This window comes from Ammospiza caudacuta, chromosome 6 (assembly GCF_027887145.1).
Source record: "Ammospiza caudacuta isolate bAmmCau1 chromosome 6, bAmmCau1.pri, whole genome shotgun sequence".
NCBI lineage: Eukaryota > Metazoa > Chordata > Aves > Passeriformes > Passerellidae > Ammospiza > Ammospiza caudacuta.
Window position 1 is genome coordinate 61,016,931 of NC_080598.1, and position 15,475 is coordinate 61,032,405.

A 15,475-nucleotide genomic window follows, 5' to 3' on the forward strand; every position below is an offset into this window, starting at 1 on the left:
GGATAGGAATACCCTTTGCTGGGTTCAAAACTGGCTGGATGGCCGGGCCCAAAGAGTGCTGGTGAATGGTGTCACATCTAGCTGGCGACCAGTCACAAGTGGTGTCCCTCAGGGTTCTGTGTTGGGACCAGTTTTGTTCAATATTTTTATTGACGATATGGATGAGGGCTTAGAGTCTTTTATTAGTAGTTTCGCTGATGATACCAAATTGGGTATGAGTGTAGATCAACTAGAGGGGTGTAGGGCTCTCCAGAGAGACTTGGAACGGCTGGACAAATGGACAGAATCAAATGGGATGAACTTCAATAAGTCCAAGTGCCGAGTATTGCACTTCGGCCATAATAATCCCCTGTACCGATACAAGCTGGGGATGGAGTGGCTGGATAGTGCCCAGGTGGAAAGGGACCTGGGGGTGCTGGTTGACAGTCGATTGAATATGAGCCAGCAATGTGCCCAGGTAGCCAAGAGGGCCAATGCCATCCTGGCCAGTATCAGAAATGGTATGGCCAGCAGGAACAGAGAGGTGATTCTTCCCCTGTACTCGGCACTGGTGAGGCCTCACTTGGAGTACTGTATCCAGTTCTGGGCCCCTCACTTTAAGAGGGACGTTGAGTTACTTGAGCGTGTCCAGAGGAGAGCAACGAAACTAATAAGGGGCTTGGAACACAAGCCATATGAAGAACGACTGAGGGAGCTGGGGTTGTTCAGCCTGGAGAAAAGGAGACTAAGGGGTGACCTCATCACTCTCTACAACTTCCTGAAGGGTGGCTGTAGTGAGCTGGGGGTCGGCCTCTTTCTCCGGGCGACAACGGATAGAACAAGAGGACACAGTCTCAAGTTGCGTCAAGCTAGATGTAAGTTAGAAGTAAGAAGGAAATACTTCACAGAAAGAGTGGTCAGAAACTGGAATCATTTACCCAGTGAGGTGGTAGAGGCATCATCCCTTGAAGAATTTAAAAAAAGACTGGATGTGGCACTTGCTGCCATGATCTAGCTGAACAGTTAGAACATCGGCTGGACTAGATGATCTTATAGGTCTCTTCCAGTCTTGAAAATTCTGTGATTCTGTGATAATCAATATCCTGTGTCTGGTGCTTTCAGCCAGGGATTGTAGGAAAAGGCCTGGGGTGCAGCTGAGGTGTGGAATAGGCTGTGAAATGTGGAATTTATGCTTTGAAATCATTCTTTACATCTTTCAGGCCCTTGGCTATCAGCTCTGTCTGATCATATCTGTCTGGAACCAAGATGAAATTTAGCTGGGTACTGGTAGACCTGATCCAACATTATTGAGTAAACACAATTTTGTGGGACCAAAGAAGAAAGTTTCCCTGTTTGAGCATGACCTGTGCTGCTCTGGCTGTTCTCACCCATTTTATTTGGTGTCATAGACACAAGTGGTTTTTGTTGGTTTTGGAAACTCCTAAAATTTGTTCAACAGGGTGAAGTGGATGATGATGTTGAAAGAAAAACTGTCTTTTTAATGTCAGAGGAATACATTAACCTTTGTATTTCCATAAGCAAAAACTCATTTTATCCTTCCTGATCTCTCTAGAAACAGTGAAACTCTTTGGAAAATATTTAGAAAACTGTGGTAATATTCAGTTGTAATTATTTTTTTCACAGAGTAATAATAAAATATTTTTGCAGTGAACTCAAGGCAACAATAGGCAAAAGCCTGAATGACCTGACAGTGCTTCATGGTAACATGTTACTAACTACTTCAAAACAAATCAAAACAAAACAAAACAAAAAAGAAAGAAAAAAACCTTTTTTCTTTTCAAGATTCCTTTTTAAGAAAACCTTTCAGTCCTTATATTTTAAGTTTTTGGCACAGCAATCTACCCCATTTTAACTGTTACCTGAAGAGCTGTGGTAATAGCAATGAGTGGGCTGTAAAATAGTCTGAGCATCACTGATCTTCCCAGAATTCTTTGCTTTTTCTCAAAGGATAAATAAAATGAACAGACTTCAACTCCTGCAGCTTGTGGCTGGGTGGTGATCACTGCAGGACTGTGGTTAATTTATGTTCTTTAATATTTTCATGTGAGCAATTTGTACTGCTGTTTCTGTGGCTGCCATTATACATGTATTTATAATTCTTTTATTGCTAATGGGAGATGATAAATGGCTGTATTAATTTGTATTTCACATTCCAGGCTTTGCTGAAGGCTAAAGCACTGGAATCCAGCAGAAAGGTCAGTGCTTGGGGTGCCAGCCAAGGTCCATGGGCTGCACTGCCCTTCCATAAGCTTTGCTTTTAATAGAATCTCTCATTCTGCTTTCAAAATTAACATACTGTTTTCCAGACCTAGCAAAAAATGTACTCTTTACCTGGGACTTGTCAGTTTTCTTTTTAAAAACAAGATCCAGCACAATATTTAAACCCAAGATCCAGCATAACATTTAAGTCCAATACACACAGTCCACACAGAAATGCACATGAAGGAGTAAAGTCCTCAGATGGGATATTTTAACATGAATTTTAATCCCATACTTTTAGAACTATCCTCTAGATCACTGTGTCTGCAAATTAAACATTGTACACAGCAGTACAGATTTGATTTAAGATCAATTACTTCTTCAATCCCTAAAGAAAACCTCACTTCTGCATGCAAGAGTGAGTTTGCACACAATTTTTAGGTGCAGTGAACTGTCAAGTGGCATTGCACATGAAAATAAAAAAATCACATAAAGCTATGAGGAAGGGTGTATCAGATGTACAAAAACAAACCTTCCATGGAGGAGAGTGACACTCAAGGCAGCCTGGCTGAGGTGACACCTTTCAAAGCCTCTGAGCTCCTGGCAGACTCTGTCCTTAGCAGTGCTGGCAGGTGATAGAATGAAAAAAGCATTATTGTCACAGACATATAGAAATAGGCAGTTACAGCCAGTGATCCATACAGTCAGAGTTTAATTTGAGAGGATCTTACTTTTGGTTGTTTTTGGCCCTTCAGCACTGCTCTGAATCTTCCTCTAGACTCTACAGCATCAAGTTCTGGTGACCAATACTAACCCAACTCCCAAAAAAAGAAAATCTTTAATCTGATCTATTTAATGCTCTCCAGGAAGGTCTCCATAAATTAAGCACACAGAGCATAAACTCCACCTTACAGAGAATTTTACAGTGCATCTCTTCTTCTTCTTTTACAATGCATTTCTTCTTCTTCTTCTTTTACAGTGCATTTCTCCAGCAGTAAGACTCAAACATCATGAGGAACCATGCACATGTTATATCTTTTGATGGAAGGAAGTCTGTTTCCACTGGTGGGGGAGAGAAGCTAGAGTATGTGATGAAAAAATGAAGTTCTCTGGTATATTCAAGCTCTATTTTTTTTTATTAAAGTCTATTGAAAACCAGGCTCTACTGTTTTATTCCAATATTGTGTTAGGAAATGAACAATACACAGGCAAACCATTGTACTAGGATGTGTCACAAGCTTTTTACACAAATTCACAGTGATAAATAGATAAAAAGACATTGCTTTCCATCTATACCAGATACTTAGGAAGAATACAAAGTGCAGCTTTTTAATACTATACAGTCTCACCAGAGGTGTTTCACCAGAAGTCTGGCACATAAACAACTTCTTTTTGAAAACAGAAGTTTCCAAAGCATGACAAGCACTAAAATTGCTTCATCCAGATCACTGGGACAGAGTTGTTGGCACAGGCTCCTTTCAGTGTCCATTCCCACCTTCAGAGAGGATCCGTGAGGGCTCTGTGTACTTTGCTGTCATCAGGTAGAAGAGGGCAGGGGCAGGTACCAAGGCAAGCAAAGGCAGGTCCTGCTCAAGCTTATCTAGTTTGGAAATGGAAATGATTCCATAGGCATGGAGTAACCAGTGGCTGAAGAGGACAACGAGCCTTTTCTTCCTCACGAGCAGATCCTTGAAAAACTTGTAAAATAAACACAATTTTCTGTTAGCATTCAGCCTGTCAGCCAGCACCTGACATTTAAGAGGTGTGACAGATAGAGCTCCTGGGTTTGAGCCCTTCCAGCACACACCCAGCTTCTCAGTGCACCATCAGAGGGAATTCTCACATGAGATTCCTCCAGCCAAGAGGGGAAGGGATAAAGGAAGAGGCTTAATGTAAAATACACCACTGCGAAAAGGCAAGAGACAAAGTGGTCTCTGCTCACTCAAGTCTTTTTTACTCTTTTAACACAAGGAACATGTTTACCCACCTCCACTTCAGAAGCAGACATGTACACAGCCAGTGTAACCAAAGAGAGCACCAGGATGATGTATGGGAAGGCATAATCTAAAGGCAAACATATAACACATTATCAGGCAAAAAAATGGCACAGCTTATCCTTCAGCAGAGAGTTTTCCCACAGGTGTGAAGCAAACTGAGCTGCTCTAGCTGCCTCTTAGCATGTGAGGGTCAGCCAAGCACAACCTGCACAGCTCTTCCCTCTGAGGTTTTCTGCTATTTCTCAGTGGAGTTACTCAATGCTTATACCACAAATTGAAAAATGATAATGAGAAAAGTAGTCAGGCTGAGTGGGGATTTTGTGGCACCTTTCCAAATGTGACAAGAATAGCTATTTTTAGTTTGGCTTCCAGCAATCTCCCCAAATTTACACTGAAATCCATTCTCTGAAATCAGACAAATTCTGCCTTAGCAAAAAGTGGAACTAGCTCACTCTGAAGTACTTTCCTCTCTTACCCCCTCTCCTCCTTTTTTGGGAAAGGGACAGTCTCTAGCAGCACTGGCTGAGGCAAAGCAGTGTTGGTCAGGAGCCTGGTGAGGACAGAGCTCCTAACAAGCAACCTTTTCAGGTGAAACTCCTCAAAATAACCCTAAACAACATCCTTATTCCCAAAGCAAAAAGTGTCCCTTCCTTCTTTCTTAGTGTGCACTGACAGGTGTGTTCAGGAGTGTTTTTAGGAGAGAACTCACAGAGGAGGCCTCCTCCCACGGCCTGCAGCACGGTGAGGATGGGGAAGAAGTAGAGGGCTGCATAAATGCTTTTAAATCTGTCAGATCTCCCCAAACCACAGGCAATCTTCTTAACCAGGAGAGGCCTCAGCAGCATCATCAGCACGAGACAGAAGGCATAATAGATAAACACAATAGTGTACCTGGAGAAAAAGAAAAAAATCTTTAAAATGTGCAGTTTTCTCCTAGATATTCAGATCACAACCAAGGAATTTGGGGTTAGTCAGTGAACTCTAAAGATTTTATGGGTAAAAGGTTTAAACACAGAATGATGGGCTTACTTTTCCTTAGGGGAAACAGTCAAGGAAACAGTTCCAAAGAAAGGACAAGAAAACAACCAACAGTTCCAAGGAAAGGAAAACAAAAAGAAAAAAAGAAGTTCTAAGCTATATATTAACATGTTGATAGGACATAGTCTCAAGATGCACGTGGGAGGCTCAGGTTGGACATCAGGATCAATTTTTTCACAGAAAGGGTGATCACATACTGGAATGGGAGGTGATGTCCTCCCATTCCAGTATGTGAATGTCCAGGGAGGTGATGGAGTCACCATCCCTAGAGATGTTTAATATCTGGAAATGCTTAAAATCTGGAAATTATCTTTAATCTGGAAAGACTGGAATTGGCACTCAGTGCCATGATGGTCTTGAGCCATAGACTGGACTCAATGATCCAAGAGGTCTTTTCCAAATAAACTGATTGTGTGATAGCCTGGGCTATGCCACTTTCTTTGATTATTCAGAAAGTCATTAAGCATTGCTCCATCCATGTAAAACAGCTCAGTGCACAAAAGATTCAGGGGATTGATTGTCATTGATCCCAGCTCTACCTGAACACTTTTGGCAGCTTGGAGGAGAGGCAGGGGGTTACACACTGACAGGGGGCACACACTCACAGAGAGCACACACTCACAGGGGGTGCACACAGGGGCACATCACAGACACATTTTATGAAAAATCCTTTCCTTAGGATTTTTTTCTCCTGAGAATCTCAGAGGCCTCAGGAACAAAATGTAACCAATGGTTATCTGCTGCTGTGGAATGCAACAGGTGCATCTGTGATTGGTCTCATGTGGTTGCTTCTAATCAATGGCCAATCACAGTCAGCTGGCTCAGACTCTCTATCTGAAACACAAGCTTTTGTTATTCATTGCTTCTTAGCCAGCCTTCTGATGAAAACCTTTCTTCTATTCTTTTAGTATAGTTTTAATATAATATATATCATAAAATAATAAATCAGCCTTCTGAAACGTGGAGTCAGATCCTCATCTCTTCCCTCATCCTGGGACTCCTGTGAACACGGTCAGAGGCACACACTCACAGAGGGCACACACAGGGGTGCACACTCACAGAGGGAACACACAGGGGTGCACACTCACAGAGGGCACACACAGAGGTGCACACTCACAGAGGGCACACACAGGGGTGCACACTCACAGAGGGCACACAGGGGTGCACACTCACAGAGGGCACACACAGGGGTGCACACTCACAGAGGGCACACACAGAGGTGCACACTCACAGAGGGAACACACAGGGGTGCACACTCACAGAGGGCACACACAGGGGTGCACACTCACAGAGGGCACACAGGGGTGCACACTCACAGAGGGCACACACAGAGGTGCACACTCACAGAGGGAACACACAGGGGTGCACACTCACAGAGGGCACACACACAGGGGTGCACACTCACAGGGGGCACACACAGGGGGGCACACACAGGGGTGCACACTCACAGAGGGCACACACAGGGGTGCACACACACAGGGGTGCACACTCACAGGGGTGCACACACACAGGGGTGCACACTCACAGGGGGCACACACAGGGGTGCACACTCACAGAGGGCACACACAGGGGTGCACGCTCACAGAGGGCACACACAGGGGTGCACATTCACAGGGGGGCACACACAGGGGTGCACACTCACAGGGGGTACACACAGGGTGCACACTCACAGAGGGCACACACAGGGGTGCACACTCACAGGGGGCACACACAGGGGTGCACACTCACAGGGGGTACACACAGGGGTGCACACTCACAGGGGGGCACACACAGGGGTGCACACTCACAGGGGGTACACACAGGGTGCACACTCACAGAGGGCACACACAGGGGTGCACACTCACAGGGGGCACACACAGGGGTGCACACTCAGAGGGCACACACAGAGGTGCACACTCACAGAGGGAACACACAGGGGTGCACACTCACAGGGGGCACACACAGGGGTGCACACTCACAGAGGGCACACACAGGGGTGCACGCTCACAGAGGGCACACACAGGGGTGCACACTCACAGGGGGTACACACAGGGGTGCACACTCACAGGGGGCACACACAGGGTGCACACTCACAGGGGGTACACACAGGGGTGCACGCTCACAGAGGGCACACACAGGGGTGCACGCTCACAGAGGGCACACACAGGGGTGCACACTCACAGGGGGCACACACAGGGGTGCACACTCACAGAGGGCACACACAGAGGTGCACACTCACAGAGGGAACACACAAGGGTGCACACTCACAGGGGTGCACACACACAGGGGTGCACACTCACAGAGGGCACACACAGGGGTGCACACTCACAGGGGGCACACACAGGGGTGCACACTCACAGAGGGCACACACAGGGGTGCACACTCACAGGGGGTACACACAGGGGTGCACGCTCACAGAGGGCACACACAGGGGTGCACATTCACAGGGGGCACACACAGGGGTGCACACTCACAGAGGGCACACACAGAGGTGCACACTCACAGAGGGCACACACAGAGGTGCACACTCACAGAGGGAACACACAGGGGTGCACACTCACAGGGGTGCACACACACAGGGGTGCACACTCACAGAGGGAACACACAGGGGTGCACACTCACAGGGGTGCACACACACAGGGGTGCACACACACAGGGGTGCACACTCACAGAGGGCACACACAGGGGTGCACACTCACAGGGGGGCACACACAGGGGGTGCAGTGCACACTCACAGGGGGTACACGGCCTCGTGGGTGCAGTGCACGGTGGTGATGTAGTCGGGGCTGGGGTTGTACAGCATGGTGTACCAGTCCGAGAGCTTCTTGACGGGGCAGGAGCGGATGTGCAGGGAGCCCGCGGGGTCGCTGAGCAGCAGAGTCACCAGGGCTGCCACGCTGCACTCCAGCAGGGCCGTCAGGTGCTGCAGCAGCGCGCTGGAGCTAAGGGACAACAGCACTGCTGTTTTGTGGAGATAAACAAAACTGCACAACTTTGTGAAAGCTGCAAAGCCGGTATGTTTATTACAACACTGGACACATGTGGAGATTACTGTCCTTAAAAGATTACTCTCTGGGAACACATGTCTTTTAAGAAGAGTAATCCAGGTCCCTTTTTATCCCCCTCTCAAATCCATATGCATGCAATTTCACAATAGGTTCATACATATTCATTTTCACAAATTTCACTTGACATTTGCCACTAGTTCTTCTTTATCAGAAAGAAATCCTAGGTCAGGTTGACCTGCTCTCACAGCAGTCTCTGTCTCTCTATGTCTCCTCTCCCTTATCTCTGTCCTTCATTGAAGCAGTTTCTCTGAGCCTAGGCTTTTTATGAGAACAGGCAGTCAAACTAAATAGCTATGTTTTCAAACTACAGACTTAACTCAAAGATGTACATTGCACCTAAATTAAAATGGATTTCTACTCTGGAGAATTTCTACTCTGTCTCACTGTCACTGCCGGGCTCTCGGAACTCTGCTGGCCACAGCCACCCCAAGATGTGTTACAAAGACTCTTTTCCCAGCCCAGCAGTCCAAGAAGGAGTCAGAACTCTTCTATTCTCATTCTCAAGGTTATTTATCATTTCTTATCTATAACATTCTTTCCCTGACCCCCCAAGGTCTGTCTGGCAGGTTGGGTTGAGGCACACTGACCATCCTTGGGGCAGTGTTATCTTTCATACTAAAAACTACATGTACATTATTTACAATAACTTCCCAATACCTATTACCTATGTTAGACAGTGAGCTTCTACTCTAAACCAATCCAAAAGTGCCAACATCACCAGAAGATGGAGACCAAGAAGAAGGAGAAAGGCAGGACATGCCCAGATTCCTCCATCTTTGCCCCCTGAACCCCCATTCTAAAAAACCTCAAAAATCTATTTTTCACCCTGGGACAAGCTAACTATTATTCTACTTAAACTCTCTTTGTAGGAAAGACATTCTATGCTGTTCTTGTGAGCCAGCAAAGGCTTCCTGATGATAAGGAAAGCCCCATATCTCTCCCGAGGAAGACACCAAGGTTGTCACCATGGAGATGTGATGAAGGAGAGAAAGTTAAGAGATATGGACTCCACTGAGAACTTTGTTTCTTTCCTATAACCAATGGGCAGTGAATGTATATGTTAAGTGAATGTAAACATTTTGAAAGAGTATAAAAGCAACATGTTGCTATAATAAACCTCTCTTGCATCCTTCTGATAGAGTCGTGGTACTTTGTGCTGTGTCATGCTCTATAATGCCATCTCTTCACTTGTAATTCTTCATGTAAAGGTTGGTAATTGTTTTTTCCATGGGTCAAGATCAAAGGCACAGGGGTCTTGGGCTCTGTGCCAAGGTCTCTGAGCCCCCTGACAGGGTCTCGAGTCCTCCAGGGCAGCCAGAGGAATTTCCTGGGCTCCCACACCATGCTGCCAGCTCCTGTAAATCCCAACAGCCCTGGAATCCCGCAGAGCCTTCTGCAGAGCTAAAACTTGCTGAGTGTGGAAGCTCTTTGATAATCTCAAGTGGCTCAGTGTGTAAAAGAAAAGAGCGGTGAGGGTGATGTACCACATGTCTCAGAGGGGGTGACACTGCTGCTTTGCCACTGCAGAATTGCCAAAGCTGCAATTTGAGTAGCTCAGGAAGCTCACTGAAGATGGACCTCATAAAAAAGGACCTCATTGAAGATAGTAAATATTCATATATTAAACATTCCCAGTCCCCTATCTGTTCATTGCTCAGAGAATCACAGAATGATTTGCGTTAGAAGGGCTTTAAAGACTGTCCAGTTCCAACTCCCTGCCATGGACAGGGACAGCTCAGTACACTCCAGAGCCATCACTCCTCAAAAAACTCCAGTCTAACACCTGATGGCCACATGCAGCTGTGGGTTTAAACTTCTTTTCTACAGAACTTCTCTGATGTAAAGGCCACAGCAGCTCTGCTATCAAGACCCAAAGCCAGAATACATATTTCTAAAGAGAAAACTCAAACCCATCCTCTCATTGTACCTGTTCAGCCCTGCTGATATTGACCCAGGGGAGATGGGAAAATACAACCTGCTCCTTCTGTCTGCCGGGAGACCAAACCCAGCCCAGACTGCCAGCTGGACTGTGCACTGGCACATAAAAGAGGTACAGACCATGCCCTGAGGGCACTGACCGGACAGGGTGCCCTGCAGGACACTTACACTTGCAAATAAACTCTCCTACAGCCACTCTAAAACTCTGTGCAACCACATCAGCTCAATCAATAACAAGGGCGGATGGGGCTCTGAGCAACCTGCTCTGCTGGAAGGTGTCTCTGCCCATGAGAGAGAACTGGAACTGGATGATCTTTAAGGATCCCACCCAACCCAAACCAGTCTAGGATTCCAAGAAGTGCTGAACAGCTCAGTTTAGCATCAGACTGATCACTCGTGGATAAAAGATTTCCAATTTTAAACAACTCATTTAGAGAAAGGGTACACAAACCTCTTTTTTCCAGAATACCACTCAATAAAGAACCAGTGTAACACCAGGGGCAGCATGGCCATGAAGCCGAGGTACAGCCAGTCATAGCGGTCTGGAGATCCCAAACACTCCCGGCAGATTTTGTTGTCATCGGTCCTTTGGCCTCTAGGACACACCTGCAGAAGGCAGAGGTTGTATTTAGAATCCCAGCACCAACAGCAAATCTCTGCAGTTAATGGAAAAACAGCTTGGGGCAAGACATAGGGCAGATTTGTAAAGAGATGAAACAATAACCCCAGTAATTTCTCACCTTACACTTGCTCTCTCTGGCTCTTCTTTTTTAATATAAACAAGGGTGAAGCATGATTAAAAGCCTTTATGCAAGCCTCCACTTTCCTCTCGTGCTGCAATACCACTCCCTCTCATCTCAGCTCCCTCAGCAGGCTGCTCACAACCACGGTTCTCCGGTTTCATCCCGCCCTTCCCGGCTCTGGCTCTCCTTCAGCACTCCGGTAAAACCGGCGCGCACAGGGACTCATTCCAGCACAGCTCCCCGCACCACCCCGTTCTGTGTCAGCTCTTCCAGCCCCGGTGCGGCACCGAGCCCCCAGCACCTCGTGTCCCGGTGCAGCTCGGACTGCTCTCGCCTCAGCAGCCCCCGGTACCGACCCGCAGGGCCCGGCCTGAGCCATCCCGCACCGAGCCCAGCCTCGCACTCACCCCGCAGTCCCCGTAGGTCTCCACGGAGCCGTTCACCGACAGCACGGTCCTGCCGCAGTACAGCCCGAGGCAGGCGGGCTGGATGTCCACAGCTGCGGGCAGAGCGTGGGCCACGTTACCGGGAGAGGAACCGAACGCCAGTCCCGGCCCGCTCCAGCGCCGGCAACACCCTCAACCCCATCCAGGCCCCACCCGCATCCCCAGCCCCGGGCCGGTGCCCCATCCCGGCCCGTCCTACCGGCGCGGAACATCGCGGTAACCCGGCAACCGCGGCCCGGTACTTCCGCCGCGGCGCTTCCGCTTCCGCCGCGGGTCGGCTCCGCCCGGGAATGCGGGGCGGGAACGCGATGGGGCGGGGGCTCGGGAGGGCGTGGTCACGAGCGGGGCGTGGTTAGTCCATGGGCGCGGTCATAGGCGGGACTTCAATGGGGTGGGCGGGAGGTGGGCGCGGCCTCAGGCTGGGGGTGCCCGAGCGGGGCGTGGTCTCTCGTTTGTGGGCGTGGTCTCTGGGGTGTGGCGGCGCGATGGCGGCACGGGGCGGCGGTGACAGTGACGGTGTCGGTGGCGGAGCGGGACGGGCGCTGCCGCCGCACTCGCCGTCGGGCGCGGTGCTGCAGACGGTGGAGATGCACACGGGCGGCGAGCCGCTGCGCATCATCCCGCGGCTGGAGGCGGCGGAGCGGGCGGCGGCGGCGGGGCTGTCGCTGCTGTCGCTGCGGCGGGAGGTGGCGGCCAGGCACGACCACGTGCGGCGGGCGCTGATGCACGAGCCGCGCGGGCACGCCGGCATGTACGGGGCCGTGGTGGTGCGCGGCGGGGCGGCCGCGGAGGGCGCGCACCTGGCGGCGCTGTTCCTGCACTGCGCCGGCTACAGCGCCATGTGCGGCCACGCCGTCATGGCCCTCGGCCGCTTCGCCCTCGACTACGGGCTCGTACCGGCGCCCACCCGCCCCGAGACCGCCGTCCGCCTGCGCTGCCCCTGCGGGCCCGTCACCGCCTTCGTGCCCTGGGACGGGCACCGCAGCGGCAACCCCGTGCGCTTCCACAGCGTGCCCGCCTTCGCTGCCGCCACCGGTGCGGAACGCTGGGTGTACTGGGGGGGTTGGTGATCTGGCTAAGGGGCGTCTGGCAATTGTCTCCCTTGTCCCAGTGTTCGTCAGGGATGCTGTAAGATGCCCTAGGAGTACTCAAGTTATCATCCCTGTTCACTGCCCTCGCATGTGGCTGCGTTCCTTCACTCTGTGGCTCAGCAGTTTTGCCTCCTCACGTTCCTCCCTTTCTCTGCCCAGACTTGGCCATTGATGTTCCTGGCCATGGGAAGGTGGTGGTTGACATCGGCTATGGTGGCACCTTCTACGCCTTCCTCAGTGCCGAGCAGCTGGGCCTTGATGTGCGCTCTGCAAAGACCAGAGACCTTGTCAGTGCAGCGAGTGCAGTGACAGAAGCAGTGAAGAAACAGGTATGGATGAGCACTGTGGTATCCCAGCATGTTCCCTCTGGGGTGACTGCACCAGACCAGCTCAGGATGGTGGGAGAGTCCCATCCTTCCAGCCCCATGCTGAATTTCAGAGCCCTTACAAGGAGGGGAGAAGGAGCTTTCCTGCTTCTCTGTCACCTGTGAAGCAGACATGGAAACGCAGCCATGTGGCCTTGTCCCCTTCCTCTGGTCTCTCACAGAAGCTGCACTGCACACATTGCTGCTGTTGTATTTGTGACCCTCTCTGTGCTGTTCCCAGTTCAAGCTTCATCACCCTGAGAGTGAAGACCTGGCTTTCCTCTACGGCACCATCCTGACAGACGGGAAAGATGCCTTTAGTGAGGAGCCCACCACCAACATCTGTGTGTTTGCAGATGAACAGGTACAGAAACAGGCTTTTCTCAGGCACAAGAGACACCACAATTGTTCCTTAGATCCACTGCAAAGAAGAGAGACTGTTCTGGTTCTTAGTTTGGGCAGTGATTGCTTGTGCTGCTGTCATAGTTTTGCTCCTAATAGCAGAAATACTTTTGCACACTTTAGATGGTGGCATTTTAAAAAGCTTCATACCCAAAAGCTGTTGATTGGAATTTTCCAGGAGTTCACAAGCAGAGACAGGATCCCAGCATAGTACATGTCCCTAAAATCCTAATCCAGGGAACATCTGCTGAGCATGAACAACAGGAGATAAATGGGGTGTTAAAATTCTGTTCTTGTCTGCAGTGCATAAAGTATCACACAAATGGCAGGGGAAGTTTTGGTTGGACTTTCCAACAGTGAGGAGTGTGGAGCACTGGGACAGGTCACCTCAGAAGCTGGCCAACACTGTGGTTTTGGAGGTTTTAAAAACCAGGTTGGCCAGAAACCCCCTCAGTGTAAGGAGAACCAATCTTGCCTTGAGGTGTGAGAATGGAACAGGTGACCTCAGCCCTTCTCAGTCCTTTAGAGATGATACCGAGAAGATTTCAACTGCTCCTAAATAGCCTCAGTGTTTATTAGGTCATCCATCCCTAACTGTACCAAAGCCAAGCACAGTCCAGAAGTATCCCAAACCTGCTTTTTTTTTTCCTTCTCAGTTGTGATGTATCTGGATTCTCTACAAAACCCTGGCTTGGGGGACTTTCCCCTGAGTGCAGTGTTAAGGTGGGAGAGAGAACTGTGGGGAGCAATTTCATTTTGTGTTAAACCCCAAAATCTAGAGCTGGTTCATCCCTTCTGCTGTAGGTTGACCGGAGTCCGACGGGTTCGGGGGTGACAGCTCGCATTGCCCTGCAGTACCATAAGGGACTCATCCAGCTGGAGCAGAGCAGAACCTTCCAGAGCAGCACCACGGGCTCCCTGTTCACTGGGAAGGCTGTGAAGGCAAGTGAATGGTGCTGGACTTTCCCCCTGAATCAAGGGTTGCTGGAAATGTGCTCAGTGGGGAGCAGAAAAGCCTTTCTGTGCCTAGGGAAGGGTGGAGGGAAGGAGGGAGGTGCCTGTGGGTCTTGTCCTCCCCCAAACCTGGCACTAAAAGGATTTTAGGGTCTTGTTGTGTTGTGTGGCTGCTTTGGGATGAACCAGGGTGGGGGTGTGTGCATAAATGTCAGGCAGCACTTGAATTCTGTGGGGTTGGGAGAGTGGAGAACCTTCTGTTGCCTCTATCCTCATCCTGATCCCTCTGCAGGAGACCAAGTTTGGGAACTACAACGCTGTCATTGTGGAGGTCTCAGGAGAGGCCTTTTACACTGGCACAGCCACCTTCACTGTGGAAGAGGAGGACCCACTGAAACACGGCTTCTTCCTCAAGTGACCTGAGCCACAGGCGGTGGCAGAGCCTCACTGATGGTGCTGTGCTTCTCCTGACCACGAATTTCTGTTTTACTTCTCCACACGTTGCAACAGGAACAGCCCTGGGTGGTGTGACAGCATTTGTCACGTTTCAGGGTAACAAGCTTGTTGCCCTGTTGTGATTAGCATATTGGGTGCACTGTGATTAGCACATACAAGCTGCTCTGAGATGCTGTAGTATTTTTCTTCTTCTTTTTCTTACCCATAATTCACAGAAAACTGAGCTGAGCTTGGAGAGCTGCCTTCAAATTTATGTGCCTTCTGTATGTCTGCAAATTATTAATTTCAAAATTAGATTTCTATTAAATGCCAGCTGAAAACTCTGCCATTTTCCTTGTTTTCACTCCCAGAGCTCAATTTGCAGGATTCTGCTGAGTATGTCATGACTCTGGGGTTTGAATTGCTAGCTCTTGTTGTCTCCTGCTCAGCCAGCTGTGCTGCCCTGTCTCATGCCCTAGCTTCCCTGCTCAGCCTGTCCAGACAACCCCTTCCTCACTCATTTCACCCCACCAGGGCTCTCCTGCATCCTGGGGCTGGATGCAGGTATTTGATCAGAATTTCCTGTGTTCCTGCTGAGCGTCCATGCTGTGCTGCTTCCCTAAGCCTTCCTCTCTTGCTTATCTTGGACCACTGGCTGCAAATACCCTGTGGTTAACTTTCAACAGGAGCAGCTGTGTTTGAAAGTCTGAGCCATTACGACCTTTGACTGCCAATTATTTACTGATTTTGTCCCAGTCCAGGGGCAGCTTGTGCAGCAGAGTGCAGTCAGTGCTTGCTTTTCCAGAGTCCCTCCAGGGAA

General features: G+C 49.5%; 2 protein-coding genes across 2 annotated transcripts; one reads left to right on the plus strand and one right to left on the minus strand.

The window, feature by feature from the left end:
* Positions 1–3,018: 3,018 nt before the first annotated feature.
* JKAMP (JNK1/MAPK8 associated membrane protein) lies at positions 3,019–11,646 on the minus strand. Its single transcript, XM_058807010.1, has 7 exons — positions 11,608–11,646; positions 11,370–11,461; positions 10,671–10,825; positions 7,949–8,155; positions 4,906–5,087; positions 4,187–4,263; positions 3,019–3,896 (listed from the first exon to the last, which is right to left on the minus strand). Exons 1-7 carry the CDS (start codon positions 11,618–11,620, stop codon positions 3,678–3,680), a joined length of 945 nt encoding a protein of 314 aa, XP_058662993.1. The 5' UTR covers positions 11,621–11,646; the 3' UTR covers positions 3,019–3,677.
* Positions 11,647–11,893: 247 nt separating this feature from the next.
* On the plus strand, positions 11,894–14,976 carry L3HYPDH (trans-L-3-hydroxyproline dehydratase). The gene is made up of 5 exons (XM_058807009.1): positions 11,894–12,443; positions 12,659–12,828; positions 13,106–13,228; positions 14,071–14,208; positions 14,513–14,976. The coding sequence occupies exons 1-5, from the start codon at positions 11,894–11,896 to the stop codon at positions 14,636–14,638; spliced, it is 1,107 nt and encodes a 368-aa protein (XP_058662992.1). The 3' UTR covers positions 14,639–14,976.
* The last annotated feature ends 499 nt before the right edge of the window (positions 14,977–15,475 follow it).